The following is a 22397-nucleotide window of genomic DNA, read 5'->3' on the forward strand; positions in this document are numbered from 1 at the left end:
CTCTCTCACAACCAGGTACTATACCCATCACCCTCTCTCACAACCAGGTACTATACCCATCACCCTCTCTCACAATCAGGTACTATACCCATCACCCTCTCTCACAATCAGGTACTATACCCATCACCCTCTCTCACAACCAGGTACTATACCCATCACCCTCTCTCACAACCAGGTACTATACCCATCACCCTCTCTCACAATCAGGTACTATACCCATCACCCTCTCTCACAACCAGGTACTATACCCATCACCCTCTCTCACAACCAGGTACTATACCCATCACCCTCTCTCACAACCAGGTACTACAACCAGGTACTATACCCATCACCCTCTCTCACAACCAGGTACTATACCCATCACCCTCTCTCACAACCAGGTACTATACCCATCACCCTCTCACACAACCAGGTACTATACCCATCACCCTCTCTCACAACCAGGTACTATACCCATCACCCTCTCTCACAACCAGGTACTATACCCATCACCCTCTCTCACAATCAGGTACTATACCCATCACCCTCTCTCACAACCAGGTACTATACCCATCACGCTCTCTCACAACCAGGTACTATACCCATCACCCTCTCTCACAATCAGGTACTATACCCATCACCCTCTCTCACAACCAGGTACTATACCCATCACCCTCTCAAACAACCTGGTACTATACCCATCACCGTCTCACACAACCAGGTACTATACCCATCACCCTCTCACACAACCTGGTACTATACCCATCACCCTCTCTCACAACCAGGTACTATACCCATCACCCTCTCTCACAACCAGGTACTATACCCATCACCCTCTCACACAACCTGGTACTACACCCATCACCGTCTCTCACAACCAGGTACTATACCCATCACCCTCTCTCACAACCAGGTACTATACCCATCACCCTCTCTCACAACCAGGTACTATACCCATCACCCTCTCTCACAACCAGGTACTATACCCATCACCCTCTCTCACAATCAGGTACTATACCCATCACCCTCTCTCACAACCAGGTACTATACCCATCACCCTCTCTCACAACCAGGTACTATACCCATCACCCTCTCTCACAACCAGGTAACCCTGCTCTCTCTCTCTCACAAACCATCTGATTTGTAAAATTAACCTTTCAATTCTCCACATCAATTTTCTTTGAAATGTTACTCAACTTTTTTGTTGTTGAAATTTGTACCTAATAGCCGTGAATGAAAATGAGATTAAACAGCCCTGTGATTGATTGATTTATCGATTACTTGATTGGTTAGTTCATTGATTGCTCTCCCTGCTGTCTCACAAAACTGCTGATGTGTAAATTAAACCGTTACATGTTTCAACAATGGACGTGAACTCTTACACTCTGCTCCTAGCCTCCTTAAAAAGCAGATGAAACAGCCCTGTGAAAGATTTACTGAGTCATCCTTTTATTCATTCATCCTTTTATTGATTGATTGATTTATTCATTATTTAATTAATTGATTAATTGATTCATTTTTTAATTAATTGATTCATAAACTCTCTTTCCTATCCTCCCCCCCACATCCAGATCAGAAAGTTGGAAAGTACTCTGATGGACATGGACAATAAGACTTTGTGGAATGATTACCGCATGGCCCAGCCACTCAACGATCGCGTGGTCGAGTCCTCCTTCCTGCCTCGCCTGGGGAAAGGCAGTATGTGGACAGAACCTACTCTTAGGGAATTAAGAAGATAAACTAAACAGGAAAATATGATTATGTATCTATGTAGATATAGGTCCTGCTGTATATGATAAGGAATGGATCAATTCGTTGTCCTAATATGGCTGTAGCCTCCGTTTGAAAAAGGAAGCACTGTATCTACAGATGTAGGATCTTAATTTGAGCCAGTTTTCTACAACAGGAAAATTATCCTGCAGCAACAGGATACGTGAATTATTATGTTGATTATTATAATTAATTAACATTTTTTTATAGTGGGTGATACATCTTATAGTGGGTGATACATCTTTTGTTAGGGAAAACTTGAATTTCAAATTGGAAATGACAAACTTTAAAAAGACTTTAATACACTACGAGTTTGAATTTCCTGCTTAGCAGGAAAATTCTCAGCAACAAAAGAGTGATCAAATTGAGATCCTACATCTGTATACGGGCCCTGGTGTGTGTGTTAGGGAATGGATAGTCTTGTGTTGCCAGACAGTAATTTTGCCTTTGCTCTTCTTACGATCTTTCTGTTTTCCGAGTAACCCTTGGGACATGAAATGACTGAGATCAATGTTAAGGAATGGATCAACTTAACAGGCAAATAGATACAGATAAGATATATCTCATATTGATGCTCAACACATGTCTTTAATATAGTGGATTTCTAAGATGATGCTCATCTCACAGTATGTTTTAAGATGATTTATGATGCTCTACATATGGAACCCATCTGAGAGGAATCAGCCTCAAGGCCTTTCCCTGACCATGTTCACTTCCTCTTTCTCTCTATATCTGTCTCTCCCCCCTCTCGCTTCCCCTCGCCCTATCTCTCTTTCTTTCCCTCTCTCCCTATCTCTCTTTCTTTCTCTCTTTCCCTCTCTTTCTCTCTCTAACTCTCTCTCTCTCTTTCCCTCTCTCCCCCTCTTTCACTCTCTATATCTTGCTTCCCCTCTCTCTATCTCTCTTTCTTTCCCTCTCTCCCTATCTCTCTTTCTTTCTCTCTTTCCCTCTCTTTCTCTCTCTAACTCTCTCTCTCTCTTTCCCTCTCCCCCTCTTTCACTCTCTCTATATCTCGCTTCCCCTCTCTCTATCTCTCTTTCTTTCCCTCTCTCCCTATCTCTCTTTCTTTCCCTCTCTCCCTATCTCTCTTTCTTTCTCTCTTTCCCTCTCTCTCTCTCTCTCTCTCTCTCTCTTTCCCTCTCTCCCCTTCTTTCACTCTCTCTATATCTCGCTTCCCCTCTCTCTATCTCTCTTTCTTTCCCTCTCTCCCTATCTCTCTTTCTTTCTCTCTTTCCCTCTCTTTCTTTATCTCTCTTTCTTTGCCTCTCTCTCTCTCTCTTTCTCTCTATATCTCTTTCTTTCCCTCTCCCTCTCTTTCTTTCTCTCTCTCTCTTTCTCTCATTCTCCACTTAGCATTCTGTCGCCAAGATGAAATCGAATCAAAGCTTCTGAAGATCGAGGGTCTGATTACTTCTCTTGGAAAACACATACATTCAAGTGAGATATATCTTTATTGACATTTAAAAGTATAACAATGAGTGAAGGTTCATATGTAAACTGACTCTGTGTTTTTGTTAATGTAGGTGAAATTGGGGATGCAAGGCCTTCCAAACAAGGTGAGTACTGTAGTTAGGTATTGGAGTACACCGTACTCTACGAGGTTGCTCTTATATGTTACGTGCAATAACACCAATGTGTCATTACAATGTTATTACAATGTTATTACAATCAGGGGTTGGAACAAACATTATTTTCCAATCGTTTTGTTCTGAACAGAAACACTATTTTTATAGTTTCACTCCACTGTTCCGACCCACAAAATAATGTTCTGAACTGGTTCAAACCCCCAAAAAGTACTGGTTTATTGCGTTCCTTTCTGTTCCTTTAAAAAAAAAACAACTGTTAAATCAACAGTATTTGACATTTAGCCTATTAAACTACTTCACCAATCAGTGACAGAACAGCTATTTCCATGTTAAAATATTAGGGGGGGGGGTCATTTTCTCTATTGTTTTTGATGGTAGGCTACTCTGGTAGGACTAAATTAGGATCAAAGAGCCACGGTAGCCATCACGGTAATTAGCCATCAAATAGCCACGGTAGCCATCACGGTAATTAGCCATCAAATAGCCACGGTAGCCAACTTGACCACTGTCTGAAACTGTAACTTGAAGCGGGTGCAGCCTCGTTGTTCACAGTAAACGCTTGCTGGATGTTGCACATCATTTTCACAACATTAAAGTTTGCGCTCAGCAGACCTGAAATTTGCTCAGTGCCAAAAAAAGGGAAAATTGGTTACAATAGTAGTCACACTAGTAGTCACACTCGTAGTCACAATAGTAGTCACAATAGTAGTTACACTAGTAGTCACAATAGTAGTCACAATAGTAGTTACACTAGTAGTTACAATAGTAGTTACACTAGTAGTTACACTAGTAGTCACACTAGTAGTTACAATAGTAGTTACACTAGTAGTCACACTAGTAGTTACAATAGTAGTCACACTAGTAGTTACACTAGTAAATACAATAGTAGTCACACTAGTAGTTACACTAGTAGTTACACTAGTAGTTACACTAGTAGTTACACTAGTAGTTACAATAGTAGTTACACTAGTAGTTACACTAGTAGTCACACTAGTAGTCACACTAGTAGTTACAATAGTAGTCACAATAGTAGTTACACTAGTAGTTACACTAGTAGTTACACTAGTAGTTACACTAGTAGTCACACTAGTAGTCACACTAGTAGTCACACTAGTAGTCACAATAGTAGTCACACTAGTAGTCACACTAGTAGTTACACTAGTAGTCACACTAGTAGTTACACTAGTAGTTACACTAGTAGTTACACTAGTAGTTACACTAGTAGTTACAATAGTAGTTACACTAGTAGTCACACTAGTAGTCACACTAGTAAATACAATAGTAGTTACACTAGTAGTCACACTAGTAAATACAATAGTAGTTACACTAGTAGTCACACTCGTATTCACAATAGTAGTTACACTAGTAGTTACACTAGTAGTTACACTAGTAGTTACAATAGTAGTTACACTAGTAGTCACACTAGTAGTTACACTAGTAGTTACACTAGTAGTTACAATAGTAGTTACACTAGTAGTTACACTAGTAGTTACAATAGTAGTTACACTAGTAGTCACACTAGTAGTCACACTAGTAAATACAATAGTAGTTACACTAGTAGTCACACTAGTAAATACAATAGTAGTTACACTAGTAGTCACACTCGTATTCACAATAGTAGTTACACTAGTAGTTACACTAGTAGTTACACTAGTAGTTACACTAGTAGTCACACTAGTAGTTACACTAGTAGTTACACTAATAGTTACACTAGTAGTTACACTAGTAGTCACACTAGTAGTCACACTAGTAAATACACTAGTAGTCACACTCGTATTCACAATAGTAGTCACAATAGTAGTCACACTAGTAGTTACAATAGTAGTCACAATAGTAGTTACACTAGTAGTTACACTAGTAGTTACAATAGTAGTTACACTAGTAGTTACACTAGTAGTCACACTAGTAGTTACAATAGTAGTTACACTAGTAGTCACACTCGTATTCACAATAGTAGTTACACTAGTAGTTACACTAGTAGTCACACTGGTAGTTACAATAGTAGTTACACTAGTAGTTACACTAGTAGTCACAATAGTAGTCACACTAGTAGTTACACTAGTAGTTACAATAGTAGTTACACTAGTAGTTACACTAGTAGTTACAATAGTAGTTACACTAGTAGTTACAATAGTAGTTACACTAGTAGTTACACTAGTAGTCACAATAGTAGTCACAATAGTAGTCACACTAGTAGTTACACTAATAGTTACACTAGTAGTCACACTAGGAGTCACACTAGTAAATACAATAGTAGTTACAATAGTAGTTACAATAGTAATTACACTAGTACTTACACTAGTAGTTACACTAGTAGTTACACTAGTAGTTACACTAGTAGTTACACTAGTAGTCACACTAGTAGTCACACTAGTAGTTACAATAGTAGTCACACTAGTAGTTACACTAGTAGTTACAATAGTAGTTACACTAGTAGTTACACTAGTAGTTACACTAGTAGTCACACTAGGAGTCACACTAGTAAATACAATAGTAGTCACACTAGTAGTCACACTAGTAGTTACAATAGTAATTACACTAGTATTTACACTAGTACTTACACTAGTAGTTACACTAGTAGTTACAATAGTAGTTACAATAGTAGTTACACTAGTAGTTACACTAGTAGTTACAATAGTAGTTACACTAGTAGTTACACTAGTAGTCACACTAGTAGTTACAATAGTAGTTACACTAGTAGTTACAATAGTAGTCACACTAGTAGTCACAATAGTAGTTACAATAGTAGTCACACTAGTAGTCACACTAGGAGTCACACTAGTAAATACAATAGTAGTCACACTAGTAGTTACAATAGTAGTCACACTAGTAGTCACACTAGTAGTTACAATAGTAGTTACACTAGTACGTACACTAGTAGTTGCAATAGTAGTTACACTAGTAGTTACACTAGTAGTTACATTAGTAGTTACACTAGTAGTTACACTAGTAGTCACACTAGGAGTCACACTAGTAAATACAATAGTAGTCACACTAGTAGTCACACTAGTAGTTACAATAGTAATTACACTAGTATTTACACTAGTACTTACACTAGTAGTTACACTAGTAGTTACAATAGTAGTTACAATAGTAGTTACACTAGTAGTTACACTAGTAGTTACAATAGTAGTTACACTAGTAGTTACACTAGTAGTCACACTAGTAGTTACAATAGTAGTTACACTAGTAGTTACAATAGTAGTCACACTAGTAGTCACAATAGTAGTTACAATAGTAGTCACACTAGTAGTCACACTAGGAGTCACACTAGTAAATACAATAGTAGTCACACTAGTAGTTACAATAGTAGTCACACTAGTAGTCACACTAGTAGTTACAATAGTAGTTACACTAGTACGTACACTAGTAGTTGCAATAGTAGTTACACTAGTAGTTACACTAGTAGTTACATTAGTAGTTACAATAGTAGTTACAATAGTAGTCACACTAGAAGTTACACTAGTAGTCACACTAGTAGTTACAATAGTAGTTACAATAGTAGTTACACTAGTAGTTACAATAGTCGTTAGAACACAACTACAGGTATATTTAATGTATAGTGGAACATTTTACGCAAAGTTGCTCTTTTATGATCTATTTAGAGTAATTCTATTTACAGTACTTCGCTTTGGAGTACTTATATTTATACTATTTCTATGTGGATAACTTATATTTACAGTACTTATATTTAGGGTACTTATATTTATACTATTTCTATGTGGATAACTTATATTTACAGTACTTATATTTAGGGTACTTATATTTATACTATTTCTATGTGGATAACTTATATTTACAGTACTTATATTTAGGGTACCTATATTTATACTATTTCTATGTGGATAACTTATATTTACAGTACTTATATTTAGGGTACTTATATTTACAGGACTTATATTTAGGGTACCTATATTTATATTATTTCTATGTGGATAACTTATATTTAGGGTACTTATATTTAGGGTACCTATATTTATATTATTTCTATGTGGATAACTTATATTTAGGGTACTTATATTTAGGGTACTTATATTTACAGGACTTATATTTAGGGTACTTATATTTATACTATTTCTATGTGGAGAACTTATATTTACAGTACTTATATTTAGTGAGTTGTTGTGTGATGCAGTAGATATGTATCATTCCTTCTTCTGTGTCAGCTGTTAACCGTATCACCCCTGTCCCCCATAGAGCCCAGAGTGATGTCTCCCCTGGTGCTCCACTTCCCAGAGAGGAACACCGAGAGCTATGCCCGGGCCCACCTGGCTCACTCCATGGACCTGCACTCCTTCACCGCCTGCATGCACCTGAAGATGCGCCCTGGAGAGATACACACTGTCCTGTCATACTCCAGCCAGGGCAACGACAACGAACTGATGATCACCATGGGATATGAGGTGAGCGGGAGTCAGGGAGGGAGGGAGTTATGGAGGGAGGGGAGGGGAGGGAGTTATGGAGGGAGTCAGTTTGGGAGGCGAGGGGAGGGAGTTATGGAGGGATGGGAGGGAGTCAGGGAGGGAGGGGAGTCAGTGTGGGAGGCGAGGGGATGGAGTTATGGAGGGAGGGGAGGGAGAGGAGTCAGGGAGGGAGTCATGAAGGGAGTCAGTGTGGGAGGCGAGGGGAGGGAGTTATGGAGGGATGGGAGGGAGTCAGGGAGGGAGAGGAGTCAGGGAGGGAGTCATGGAGGGAGGGGAGGGAGTCAGGGAGGGAGGGGAGTCAGGGAGGGAGTCATGGAGGGAGTCAGGGAGGGAGAGAGTCATGGATGGAGTCCGTGTGGGAGGCGAGGGGAGGGAGTTATGGAGGGAGGGGAGGGAGAGAGTCAGGGGGGGAGGGGAGTCAGGAAGGGAGTCATGGAGGGAGTCAGGGAGGGAGGGAGTTATGGAGGGAGTCAGTGTGGGAGGCGAGGGGAGGGAGTTATGGAGGGAGGGGAGGGAGTCATGGAGGGAGGGGAGGGAGTCAGGGAGGGAGGGGAGTCAGTGTGGGAGGCGAGGGGATGGAGTTATGGAGGGAGGGGAGGGAGTCAGGGAGGGAGAGGAGTCAGGGAGGGAGTCATGGAGGGAGGGGAGGGAGTCAGGGAGGGAGGGGAGTCAGTGTGGGAGGTGAGGGGATGGAGTTATGGAGAAAGGGGAGGGAGACAGGGAGGGAGGGGAGTCAGGGAGGGAGTCATGAAGGGAGTCAGTGTGGGAGGCGAGGGGAGGGAGTTATGGAGAAAGGGGAGGGAGACAGGGAGGGAGTCATGGAGGGAGTCAGTGTGGGAGGCGAGTGGAGGGAGGGGAGGGAGGGAGTCAGGGAGGGAGGTGAGTCAGGGAGGCAGTCATGGAGGGAGGGCAGGGAGGGAGGGCAGTCAGGGAGGGAGGGAGGGAGTCAGGGAGGGAGTCAGGGTGGGAGGGGAGTCAGGGAGGGAGGGCAGTCAGGGTGGGAGGGGAGTCAGGGAGGGAGGGCAGTCAGGGTGGGAGTCAGGGAGGGAGGGAGGGAGTCAGGGTGGGAGTCAGGGAGGGAGGGAGGGAGTCGGGGTGGAGTAAGCGAGGGAGGGATGGAAAAGTCATCAGCAGTCGTATTTCTATTTTTCATGTGATCCATCCAGGTGGGTCTGTGGATCGGCAACGAGTTTGTCAACCTGCCCCACAACTTCCACTCCCGTGACTGGGTCAACTACTGTGTCACCTGGTCGTCCCACTCCGGGGGGGCTGAGCTGTGGATCAACGGGCTGGTGGGGGAGGAGCAGTACCTCCGGAGGAGATACACAGTCAGCCCAGCAGGGGTCTTCATCCTGGGGAAGGACCAGGACGGCTTCCTGGGGATCTCTGACACGGACGCCTTCGTGGGTCAGATGACGGATGTCAACGTGTGGGACTACGTTTTGAACTCGGCTGAGATCCGGGAACAGATGTCCTGTGAGAACACCACCTCTCCCAGGGGGAACGTGCTCAGCTGGGGGGTCACTCCTATGAGTCTCTATGGGGGGGTGCAGCTAGAGACAGATTACAGGTGTCCCTGAGGTGAGCGGACAGCTGAAGCACAGGGAAGCCTGGGTGGTGTTCAGTAGGGCACAACGTAACAAAACATTTTGCAACGGAAATAAAATGTTTAAAAAAATCATAGTTCTTATTGGACAAGTTCAGGAAGTGCAGTACCACCGTGTTCCGTGCCATTTGAAAACGTTTTGTCTCTACTGAACATGACCCTGTTTCTCACAGAGCAGAGGATTCCCACTATCAACACAATGTAGTTCTGTTTGGTCTGTTATTATGTCCAGTCAATATATCAAATCTATCCTTTACTGCTGATGACTATTGGGTATGAAGGATAAGTCATCTGTTTGAGACATGGGTATCAGGTTTAGTAATGACAATGTTTATTGTTTAAGTGAAGTAAAGCACAGAAGATCTCTGAACGTCCGTGTGGGCTCAGGGCATCAGCCATCTATCGTAATTCATATCTATGTTTCCTCAATAAAGTTCTATATTAAAGCATTTTGTATGTTTATTTCATCCACTATAACAGCCTTGCATTGTTGGACAGGCTGCAGAGCCAGTGAACTATAACACAGTCACAGACATATCACCATAGAAATGAAACATTTAAAGGCCCAGTACAGTCAAACTTCTGTTTTACTCCCTGTGGTCTGTATCATATTGTACAACAGCTGATGAAACACTGTGTTTCTTGATTTAAAAAAAAAAAAAAAAAAAATTGTTTTTATCAGTGTTATTTCCTGATCGTTACTGGTTGAAAATATAATCTTCACAGTACCTTCTAATCAGCTTGTTTGCATATGGGCGTGAGTTTCGGCTTGCCTGGTGATGACACCAGGCAGTAAATTGCTTAATAGACCAATAATAAAGCGAGTTCCAAACCTGTCTGCCAATAACAGCTTGTTTTAATTCCCCCCACTCAGACCCCTCCCAGACAATCTTAGCATAATTCTTCCTTGAGAAATAGTTTTTTTGTTGTTGCTAAGAAGCAATACAGTAAGGTACTTACAGGGGAGGGGGTGTTTTCAGGCCTATTTTCCCACACTACAGACTATCGGTCTGCTAAAGAAGGATTAATAAAGGGCCCAGTGCACTACTTTATAGTCTTAGAGATGTGTTTCCTGTCTGATTCCGCGTTTGGTTAATTATGTTTGTCCCCCATGAGACACTGTAGGAAGCCTATTTCACTTCCTCCAAATCTTCAGAGTGAAACTAAGATAACTGGACTGTGACTTCTTGGTGTGATCTGTATTTATTAAATTATGCAGACGTTATTATGTCAATACCAAATCACTTCTGGGTAACAGGCCTACGTGGCATTGATTTGAGTCAGACAGTTATTCCAGTGTCAAAATTGACTACAAAGTGGAAACAGGATCATTTTGGTCATAAAGTCAGTCTCGTCTAAAATGGAGTTTGGAACATCTGTGCATCACAATAGGAACATTACGGTTTGGGTTTTGATTTGACGATGTCTATTTCCCCACTAACATGTGGTGAACAGCTGCGGTGATTTCTCTCTATCCAATAGCATAGACAGTGAGACAGACCTGCCCAGCAGCTCCGAACATTGTTTACATAAGAAAACATGTCACACATTTGTTTTACTTGAGAAATACTGTACCAAACACCCTCGTTAGATGTAAAATTGCGCAACTAAAAGATCCTCGGCAAAACTTAAGAACGTATTACAGATTTCTTGTTTTAGTTGCGCAATTTTACATCTAACTAAATGTGTGACATGTTTTCTTATGTAAACAATGTTCGGAGCTGCTGGGCAGGTCTGTCTCACTGTCTATGCTATTGGATAGAGAGAAATCACCGCAGCTGTTCACCACATGTTAGTGGGGAAATGGACATCGTCAAATCAAAACCCAAACCTTAAATGTTCCTGTTGTGATGCACAGATGTTCCAAACCGTAATGTTTCTATTGTGATGCACAGCTGTTCCAAACCTTAATGTTCCTATTGTGATGCACAGATGTTCCAAACCTTAATGTTCCTATTGTGATGCACAGATGTTCCAAACCTTAATGTTCCTATTGTGATGCACAGATGTTCCAAACCGTAATGTTTCTATTGTGATGCACAGCTGTTCCAAACCTTAATGTTCCTATTGTGATGCACAGATGTTCCAAACCTTAATGTTCCTATTGTGATGCACAGATGTTCCAAACCTTAATGTTCCTATTGTGATGCACAGATGTTCCAAACCGTAATGTTCCTATTGTGATGCACAGATGTTCCAAACCGTAATGTTTCTATTGTGATGCACAGATGTTCCAAACCGTAATGTTCCTATTGTGATGCACAGATGTTCCAAACCGTAATGTTTCTATTGTGATGCACAGATGTTCCAAACCTTAATGTTCCTATTGTGATGCACAGATGTTCCAAACTTTAATGTTTACATATCCTACATTACTCATCTTATATGTATAGACTGTACTCTATATCATCTACTGCATCTTGCCATCTTTATGTAATACATGTATCACTAGCCACTTTAAACTATGCCACTTTTATGTTTACATATCCTACATTACTCATCTCATATGTATATAATGTACTCGGTACCATCTACTGCATCTTGCCTATGCCGTTCTGTACCATCACTCATTCATATATCTTTATGTACATATTCTTCATCCCTTTACACTTGTGTGTATAAGGTAGTTATTGTGGAATTGTTAGGTCAGATTACTCGTTGGTTATTACTGCATTGTCGGAACCAGAAGCACAAGCATTTCGATTCACTCGCATTAACATCTGCTAACCATGTGAATGTGACAAATAAAATTTTATTTGAACTCCATTTTAGATGAGACTGACTTTATGACCAAAATTATCCTGTTTACACTTTGAAGTCAACTTTGACACAGGCCACTTTCAAAGGGATTCATTGCTGTTTCTGTTGCCCAGAAATGATTTGGTATTGACATAATAACGTCTGCATTGGGCGTATAGTTTAATAAATACAAATTACACCAAGTGGTTCCAGTCCAGTCTGTCAACCTTCAAATAGAACAACCTGTTTTTTTTGTTCTTCTCCTTTCTTCTCTCAAACAGAGTCCTTAAACAAACGGCCTCAATCCTCCTCCTTAGAAGGCAGTGACCTTGAATGCGTCGCCTTCCCTGCCGTCTCCGGTCTCTGGTTTCAACGGAGCATTTCCCACCTGTATCTCCACCTGGTTCCTGTCAGCGAACATCTGACTGATCTCCAGGAAGGTCTTGTTCTTGGTCTCCGGGACGATCAGCCAGATGTAGAACAGTGTCGCCAAGCAGATGAAGCAGAAGATGATGAAACTGTTGGAGCCCAGGCCACTCTGGAGGGCAGAGATAGATATGTAGAAACACAGACAGAAAGAGGAAGACATTCAGGTCACACACAACTTCTGGACATAACAGCGTATATACTCTATGGTACTGTACTGATGATGAAAATATTGGTGCTCGGGTCTCTCTGGAGACGGACATACAGAGGTAGAGACATAGAGGTAGAGGTAGAGAGATAGGTAGAGGTAGAGAGATAGGTAGAGGTAAAGAGATAAAGGTAGAGAGATAGGTAGGTAGAGGTAGAGAGATGTAGAGATAGAGAGATAGGTAGGTAGAGGTAGAGAGATGTAGAGATAGAGAGGTAGAGAGATAGGTAGGTAGAGGTAGAGATGTGGAGAGATAGGTAGAGGTGGAAAGATAGGTAGAGGTGGAGAGATAGGTAGAGAGAGAGAGAGATAGGTAGAGGTAGAGAGAGATTAGTAGAGGTAAAGGTTGAAGTAGAGATATAGAGGTAGAGATCAAGAGATAGGTAAGTGGGTGTAAAGAGAGATAGGTAAGTGGGTGGGTGGGTGTAAAGAGAGATAGGTAAGTGGGTGGGTGGGTGGGTGGGTGGGTGTAAAGAGAGATAGGTAAGTGGGTGGGTGGGTGTAAAGAGAGATAGGTAAGTGGGTGGGTGGGTGGGTGGGTGTAAAGAGAGATAGTTAAGTGGGTGGGTGGGTGTAAAGAGAGATAGGTAAGTGGGTGGGTGGGTGTAAAGAGAGATAGGTAAGTGGGTGGGTGTAAAGAGAGATAGGTAAGTGGGTGGGTGGGTGTAAAGAGAGATAGGTAAGTGGGTGGGTGGGTGTAAAGAGAGATAGGTAAGTGGGTGGGTGGGTGTAAAGAGAGATAGGTAAGTGGGTGGGTGGGTGTAAAGAGAGATAGGTAAGTGGGTGGGTGGGTGTAAAGAGAGATAGGTAAGTGGGTGGGTGTAAAGAGAGATAGGTAGGTAAGTGGGTGGGTGGGTGGGTAGGTAAGTGGGTGGGTGGGTGTAAAGAGAGATAGGTAAGTGGGTGGGTGGGTGTAAAGAGAGATAGGTAAGTGGGTGGGTGGGTGTAAAAAGAGATAGGTAAGTGGGTGGGTGGGTGTAAAGAGAGATAGGTAAGTGGGTGGGTGGGTGTGGGTGGGTGGGTGTAAAGAGAGATAGGTAATGTGGGTGGGTGGGTGTAAAAAGATAGAGATAGGTAAGTGGGTGGGTGGGTGTAAAGAGAGATAGGTAAGTGGGTGGGTGGGTGTAAAGAGAGATAGGTAAGTGGGTGGGTGGGTGTAAAGAGAGATAGGTAAGTGGGTGGGTGGGTGTAAAGAGAGTGATAGGTAAGTGGGCGGGTGGGTGTAAAGAGAGATAGGTGGGTGGGTGGGTGGGTGTAAAGAGAGATAGGTAAGTGGGTGGGTGGGTGGGTGTAAAGAGAGATAGGTAAGTGGGTGGGTGGGTGTAAAGAGAGATAGGTAGGTGGGTGGGTGGGTGTAAAAGAGAGATAGGTAAGTGGGTGGGTGGGTGTAAAGAGAGATAGGTAGTGGGTGGGTGGGTGTAAAGAGAGATAGGTAAGTGGGTGGGTGGGTGTAAAGAGAGATAGGTAAGTGGGTGGGTGGGTGTAAAGAGAGATAGGTAAGTGGGTGGGTGGGTGTAAAGAGAGATAGGTAAGTGGGTGGGTGGGTGTAAAGAGAGATAGGTAAGTGGGTGGGTGGGTGTAAAGAGAGATAGGTAAGTGGGTGGGTGGGTGTAAAGAGAGATAGGTAAGTGGGTGGGTGGGTGTAAAGAGAGATAGGTAAGTGGGTGGGTGGGTGTAAAGAGAGATAGGTAAGTGGGTGGGTGGGTGTAAAGAGAGATAGGTAAGTGGGTGGGTGGGTGGGTGTAAAGAGAGATAGGTAAGTGGGTGGGTGGGTGTAAAGAGAGATAGGTAAGTGGGTGGGTGGGTGTAAAGAGAGATAGGTAAGTGGGCGGGTGGGTGTAAAGAGAGATAGGTAAGTGGGTGGGTGGGTGTAAAGAGAAATAGGTAAGTGGGTGGGTGGGTGGGTGTAAAGAGAGATAGGTAAGTGGGTGGGTGGGTGTAAAGAGAGATAGGTAAGTGGGTGGGTGGGGTGTAAAGAGAGATAGGTAAGTGGGTGGGTGTAAAGAGAGATAGGTAAGTGGGTGGGTGGGTGTAAAGAGAGATAGGTAAGTGGGTGGGTGGGTGTAAAGAGAGATAGGTAAGTGGGTGGGTGGGTGGGTGTAAAGAGAGATAGGTAAGTGGGTGGGTGTAAAGAGAGATAGGTAAGTGGGTGGGTGGGTGTAAAGAGAGATAGGTAAGTGGGTGGGTGTAAAGAGAGATAGGTAAGTGGGTGGGTGTAAAGAGAGATAGGTAAGTGGGTGGGTGGGTGTAAAGAGAGATAGGTTTCCGATGATGTTCACATCGTCAGGAACATGAGGTTGACTTCCGTCGACGGGCTTTTTGTATTGGGGGAGAGAAGGGCGTGTTTCATAGTTCTCAACCAATGTCTGTTCACTTGGGCGTGGCCACTGAGTGAGCAGGGTTTACTTATGAAAACAATTCTCTCATTGAGAATCAAAAATTACATTTAATCTTTTCACAAATTGTTTCATATTTAAACATTTAAATTTCACAATAATTCCATGTGAATCTGTCGTTCTATCATCAGATATAATGTCCCAGACAACAACTGGCCTGACATCATATTATATCATCCTATCATCAGATCTAATGTCCCAGACAACAACTGGCCTGACATCATATTCTTTAAGTACAAACGGACGCTTCCAACTGGTTGGATTACATAAATATTGTACCTTTCCCCAACCTTTTGATGTTACCAGACTTTCTCTATGTTAACAAAGGGCTTTCCAAGAGTCCATTCTGTAGAGTGGAGAGAAAAGGGGGAAATGTATTTATGGGAGGTCATGAACCTCACCCAACAGGGCAACGTCATGACAACTGACTCTGAGTAAAGCCTGTGTGTCTATGTATGTGGATGACTAAACACTATACACGTCAACTACTACACAGTGTGAAATCACTGCAACACTTAGCTTAGCTTAGTGATGAGCTTTGAGGGCACTATGGTGTTGAACGCTGAGCTGTTGTTAAGGAATAGCATTCTCACATTGGTGCTCCTTTTGTCCAGGTGTGAAAGGGCAGTGTGGAGTGCAATAGAGATTGCATCAACTGTGGATCTGTTGGGGCGGTATGCAAATTGGAGTGGGTCTAGGGTTTCTGGGATAATGGTGTTGATGTGAGCCATGACCAGCCTTTCAAAGCATTTCATGGCTACAAATCAAATCAAAGTTTATTTGTCACGTGCGCTGAATACAATAGGTATAACTTACAGTGAAATGCTTACTTACAGGTTCTAGCCAATAGTGCAAAAAATTTATTACAGACGTGAGTGCTACGGGTCGGTAGTAATTAGGCAGGTTACCTTAGTGTTCTTGGGCATAGGGACTATGGTGGTCTGCTTGAAACATGTTGGTATTACAGACTCAGACAGGGAGAGGTTGAAAATGTCAGTGAAGATAGCGCATGCTCGGAGTACACGTCCTGGTAATCCTTCTGGCCCTGTGGCCTTGTGAATGTTAACCTGTTTAAAGGTCTTACTCACATCGGCTGCAGAGAACGTGATCACACAGTCGTCCGGAACAGCTGATGCTCTCATGCATGTTTCAGTGTTACTTGCCTCAAAGCGAGAATAGAAGTTATTTAGCTCGTCTGGTAGGCTCGTGTCACTGGGCAGCTCTCAGCTGTGCTTCCTTTTGTAGTCCGTAATAGTTTCCAAGCCCTGCCACATCCACCAAGCGTCGGAGCCGGTGTGGTACGATTCAATCTTAGTCCTGTATTGACGCTTTGCTTGTTTGACGGTTCGTCGGAGGGCATAGCGAGATTTCTTATAAGCTAGAGTCCTTGAAAGCGACGGCTCTATCATTTAGCTCAGCGCCAATGTTGCCTGTAGTCCATGGCTTCTGGTTGGGGTATGTACGTACGGTCACTGTGGGGACGAGGTCATCAATGCACTTATTGATGAAGCCAATGAGTGATGAGGTGTACTCATAGACCGAATCACTGGTGCTTCCTGTTTTAATTTTAGCTTGTAAGCAGGAATCAGGAGGATAGAATTATGGTCAGATTTGCCAAATGGAGGGTGAGAGAGAGCTTTGTACACGTCTCTGTGTGTGGAGTAAAGGTGGTCTAGAGGTTTTTTCCCCCTCTGGTTGCACATTTTACATGCTGATAGAATTGAGGTAAAACTGATTTAAGTTTCCCTGCATTTAAGTCCCCGGCCACTAGGAGCGCCACCTCTGGATGAGCGTTTTCCTGTTTGCTTATGGCGGAAAACAGCTCATTGAGTGTGGTTTTAGTGCCAGCATCGGTCTGTGGTGGTATGTAGACAGCTACAGAAAATACATATGAAAAATCTCTAGGTATATAGTGTGGTCTACAGCTTATCATGAGATACTCCACCTCAGGCGAGAAAAACTTTGAGACTTCCTTAGATATCGTTGTAGATAGCTGTTGTTTACAAATACACATAGACCCCACCCCTTGTCTTACCAGAGGCTGCTGTTCTATCCTACCGATAGAGTGTATAACCCGCCAGCTAGCTGTATGTTATGAATGTCGTCGTTCAGCCACGACTCGGTGAAACATAAGAGGTTGACTCCTGTATGTATTGACATAACACACACACTATACACACACGCACACCCGGATAGTGTGTATTAATAGAGTAGTGGCCTGAGGGAACACACTTAATGTATTGTGAAATCTGTTGTAAAATGTATTTGAATGTTTAAAAATTGTATTATAATGTATATTACTGCCTTAATTTTTGCCCGACGCCAGGAAGAGACAGCAGCTACTGGGGATCCATAATAAATAGAAATACATACAAATACAAATGGTCCATAAACACTACAGAGACTTGTGGATATATATATATCTATAAATATATACATATGCACTGCTCAAAAAAAAAGGGAACACTTAAACAACACAATGTAACTCCAAGTCAATCACACTTCTGTGAAATCAAACTGTCCACTTAGGAAGCAACACTGATTGACAATAAATTTCACATGCTGTTGTGCAAATGGAATAGATAACAGGTGGAAATTATAGTCAATTAGCAAGGCAACCACAATAAAGGAGTGGTTCTACAAGTGGTGACCACAGACCACTTCTCAGTTCCTATGCTTCCTGGCTGATGTTTTGGTCACTTTTGAATGCTGGCGGTGCTTTCACTCTAGTGGTAGCATGAGACAGAGTCTACAACCCACACAAGTGGCTCAGGTAGTGCAGCTCATCCAGGATGGCACATCAATGCGAGCTGTGGCAAGAATTCTGTCAGCGTAGTGTCCAGAGCACTACCAGGAGACAGGCCAGTACATCAGGAGATGTGGAGTAGGCCGTAGGAGGGCAACAACCCAGCAGCAGGACCGCTACCTCCACCTTTGTGCAAGGAGGAGCAGGAGGAGCACTGCCAGAGCCCTGCAAAATGACCTCCAGCAGGCCACAAATGTGCATGTGTCTGCTCAAACGGTCAGAAACAGACTCCATGAGGGTGGTATGAGGGCCCGACGTCCACATGTGGGGGTTGTGCTTACAGCCCAACACTGTGAAGGACGTTTGGCATTTGCCAGAAAACACCAGGATTGGCAAATTCGCCACTGGCGCCCTGTGCTCTTCACAGATGAAAGCAGGTTCACACTGAGCACATGTGACAGACGTGACAGAGTCTGGAGACGCCGTAGAGAACGTTCTGCTGCCTGCAACATCATCCAGCATGACCGGTTTGGCGGTGGGTCAGTCATGGTGTGGGGTGGCATTTCTTTGGGGGACCGCACAGCCCTCCGTGTGCTCGCCAGAGGTAGCCTGACTGCCATTAGGTACCGAGATGAGATCCTCAGACCCCTTGTGAGACCATATGCTGGTGCTGTTGGCCCTGGGTTCCTCCTAATGCAAGACAATGCTAGACCTCATGTGGCTGGAGTGTGTCAGCAGTTCCTGCAAGAGGAAGACATTGATGCTATGGACTGGCCCGCCCGTTCCCCAGACCTGAATCCAATTGAGCACATCTGGGACATCATGTCTCGCTCCATCCACCAACGCCACGTTGCACCACAGACTGTCCAGGAGTTGGCGGATGCTTTAGTCCAGGTCTGGGAGGAGATCCCCTAGGAGATCATCCGCCACCTCATCAGGAGCATGCCCAGGCGTTGTAGGGAGGTCATACAGGCACGTGGAGGCCACACACACTACTGAGCCTCATTTTGACTTGTTTTAAGGACATTACATCCAAATTGGATCAGCCTGTAGTGTGGTTTTCCACTTTAATTTTGAGTGTGACTCCAAATCCAGACCTCCACGGGTTGATAAATTTGATTTCCATTGATCTTTTTTGTGTGATTTTGTAGTCAGCACATTCAACTATGTAAAGAAAAAAGTATTTAATAAGAATATTTCATTCATTCAGATCTAGGATGTGTTATTTTAGTGTTCCCTTTATTTTTTTGAGCAGTGTATTACAATATATCCAGAATCTCTCTTTGTTGACATCAACATGACTTGTTTTACTATGAACAATATATCCAGAATCTCTCTTTGTTGACATCAAAATGGCGTCTTTCCGGCTTGGAGAACTGACCTCCATGAAGGGGAACACCAGTCCCACAGTGAAGTTGGACAGCCAGTGGATCGACCCTGCCACCATGAAGGCTGCTGGTCTGGACGACTGGCGGAACATCTCTGTGGTCACCACGTAGGGAATAGTACCTTGGGACAGAGGTCAGAGGTTAGACATCCACAATGTTGCAATGTTCCGGCTTAACACCAATGAGGAAGTACGTCACTGCCTTATCTGCTTCTTCATACCCCAAAAACAAAATAGAGATTACGAAGATGGTTTTTAATGAGTGTATTTCTGAAGTGGCTAGTTTGCATCAACTACCTTCAATAAAACTAATGCAAAGGTTTCGCCAGCAAACTTTGGTTTCCAATCACGATGTTATGGCATGTCTGCCTCGTGATTTGTAAAGAGGAAACAGACCATAGTCCCTGCTGTTGCCTAGGGTCAGGATTCTGAGACTAGTGACAGGTCTACGTTAGAGACTAGTGACAGGTCTATGTTAGAGACTAGTGACAGGTCTATGTTAGAGACTAGTGACAGGTCTATGTTAGAGACTAGTGACAGGTCTATGTTAGAGACTAGTGACCGGTCTACATTAGAGACTAGTGACAGGTTTATGTTAGAGACTAGTGACCGGTCTACATTAGAGTGACAGGTTTATGTTAGAGACAGTGGTTAGAGACTAGTGATGTTAGAGACTAGTGACAGGTCTATGTTATGACAGGTCTATGTTAGAGACTAGTGACAGGTCTATGTTAGAGACTAGTGACAGGTCTATGTTAGAGACTAGTGACAGGTCTATGTTAGAGACTAGTGACCGGTCTACGTTAGAGACTAGTGACAGGTCTATGTTAGAGACTAGTGACAGGTCTACATTAGAGACTAGTTTAGGGCTATGTTAGAGACTAGTGACAGGTCTATGTTAGAGACTAGTGACAGGTCCATGTTAGAGACTAGTGACAGGTCCACATTAGAGACTAGTGACAGGTCTACATTAGAGACTAGTGACAGGTCTACGTTAGAGACTAGTGACAGGTCTACATTAGAGACTAGTGACAGGTCTATGTTAGAGACTAGTGACAGGTCTGTTAGAGACTAGTGACCGGTCTACGTTAGAGACTAGTGACAGGTCTACGTTAGAGACTAGTGACAGGTCTATGTTAGAGACTAGTGACAGGTCTGTTAGAGACTAGTGACTGGTCTTTAGAGACTAGTGAGACGTCTACATAAGACTAGTGACATGTCTATGTTAGAGACTAGCGACAGGTCTACATTAGAGACTAGTGAGATGTCTACGTTAGAGACTAGTGACAGGTCTATGTTAGAGACTAGTGAGATGACTAGTGAGATGTCTACGTTAGAGATTAGTGTCGTTAGAGACTAGTAGGTCTATGTTAGGGACTAGTGACAGGTCTGTTAGAGACTAGTGACAGGTCTGTTAGAGACTAGTGACAGGGTCTAGTGACCGGTCGTTAGAGACTAGTGACAGGTCTATGTTAGAGACTAGTGACAGGTCTGTTAGAGACTAGTGACAGGTCTACGTTAGAGACTAGTGACAGGTCTGTTAGAGACTAGTGACCGGTCTACGTTAGAGACTAGTGACAGGTCTACGTTAGAGACTAGTGACAGGTCTATGTTAGAGACTAGTGACAGGTCTATGTTAGAGACTAGTTACTGGTCTTTAGAGACTAGTGAGACGTCTACATAAGACTAGTGACATGTCTATGTTAGAGACTAGTGAGATGTCTACGTTAGAGACTAGTGAGATGTCTACGTTAGAGACTAGTGAGATGTCTACGTTAGAGACTAGTGAGATGTCTACGTTAGAGACTAGTGACAGGTCTACATTAGAGACTAGTGAGATGTCTATGTTAGAGACTAGTGACAGGTCTATGTTAGAGACTAGTGAGATGTCTACGTTAGAGACTAGTGAGATGTCTACGTTAGAGACTAGTGACAGGTCTACGTTAGAGTCTAGTGACAGGTCTACGTTAGAGACTAGTGACAGGTCTACGTTAGAGACTAGTGACAGGTCTACGTTAGAGACTAGTGACAGGTCTACGTTAGAGACTAGTGACAGGTCTACATTAGAGACTAGTGACAGGTCTACATTAGAGACTAGTGACAGGTCTACGTTAGAGACTAGTGACAGGTCTACGTTAGAGACTAGTGACAGGTCTATGTTAGAGACTAGTGACAGGTCTACGTTAGAGACTAGTGACAGGTCTACATTAGAGACTAGTGACAGGTCTATGTTAGACTAGTGACAGGTCTACGTTAGAGACTAGTGACAGGTCTACATTAGAGACTAGTGACAGGTCTATGTTAGACTAGTGACAGGTCTACATTAGAGACTAGTGACAGGTCTATGTTAGACTAGTGACAGATCTACGTTAGAGACTAGTGACAGGTCTATGTTAGAGACTAGTGACAGGTATACGTTAGAGACTAGTGACAGGTCAACATTAGAGACTAGTGACAGGTCTACGTTAGAGACTAGTGACAGGTCTACGTTAGAGACTAGTGACAGGTCTACGTTAGAGACTAGTGACAGGTCTACATTAGAGACTAGTGACAGGTCTACGTTAGAGACTAGTGACAGGTCTACATTAGAGACTAGTGACAGGTCTATGTTAGAGACTAGTGACAGGTCTACGTTAGAGACTAGTGACAGGTCTATGTTAGAGACTAGTGACAGGTCTACGTTAGAGACTAGTGACAGGTCTACATTAGAGACTAGTGACAGGTCTAGTGACAGGTCTACGTTAGAGACTAGTGACAGGTCTACATTAGAGACTAGTGACAGGTCTATGTTAGACTAGTGACAGGTCTACATTAGAGACTAGTGACAGGTCTATGTTAGACTAGTGACAGATCTACGTTAGAGACTAGTGACAGGTCTATGTTAGAGACTAGTGACAGGTATACGTTAGAGACTAGTGACAGGTCAACATTAGAGACTAGTGACAGGTCTACGTTAGAGACTAGTGACAGGTCTACGTTAGAGACTAGTGACAGGTCTACAGGTCTACATTAGAGACTAGTGACAGGTCTACGTTAGAGACTAGTGACAGGTCTACGTTAGAGTGACAGGTCTATGTTAGACTAGTGACAGGTCTAGTTAGAGACAGTGACAGGTCTACATTAGAGACTA

The 22397-nt window shown here is 43.2% G+C and overlaps 2 protein-coding genes across 2 annotated transcripts in view; one reads left to right on the forward strand and one right to left on the reverse strand.

Annotated features, from left to right (window-relative positions):
• Positions 1-9811, forward strand: part of ca6 (carbonic anhydrase VI) — a 25423-nt gene extending 15612 nt beyond the window's left edge. Inside the window, 5 exon segments of the mRNA XM_064922068.1 lie at positions 1551-1677; positions 3103-3186; positions 3273-3305; positions 7533-7738; positions 8926-9811. Coding sequence (XP_064778140.1) covers positions 1551-1677; positions 3103-3186; positions 3273-3305; positions 7533-7738; positions 8926-9339 — 864 coding nt within the window. The 3' untranslated portion in view covers positions 9340-9811.
• The window catches only part of LOC135503889 (solute carrier family 2, facilitated glucose transporter member 5-like), a 35379-nt gene continuing 22656 nt past the window's right edge, over positions 9675-22397 (reverse strand). The window contains exons 11-12 of the mRNA XM_064922067.1: positions 19262-19389; positions 9675-12642 (exon numbers count right to left, since the gene is read on the reverse strand). Coding sequence (XP_064778139.1) covers positions 12418-12642; positions 19262-19389 — 353 coding nt within the window. The 3' untranslated portion in view covers positions 9675-12417. The remainder of the gene's footprint in view (positions 12643-19261; positions 19390-22397) is intronic.

The sequence above is a fragment of the Oncorhynchus masou genome, chromosome 18, assembly GCF_036934945.1.
Source record: "Oncorhynchus masou masou isolate Uvic2021 chromosome 18, UVic_Omas_1.1, whole genome shotgun sequence".
Taxonomy (NCBI): Eukaryota; Metazoa; Chordata; class Actinopteri; order Salmoniformes; family Salmonidae; genus Oncorhynchus; species Oncorhynchus masou.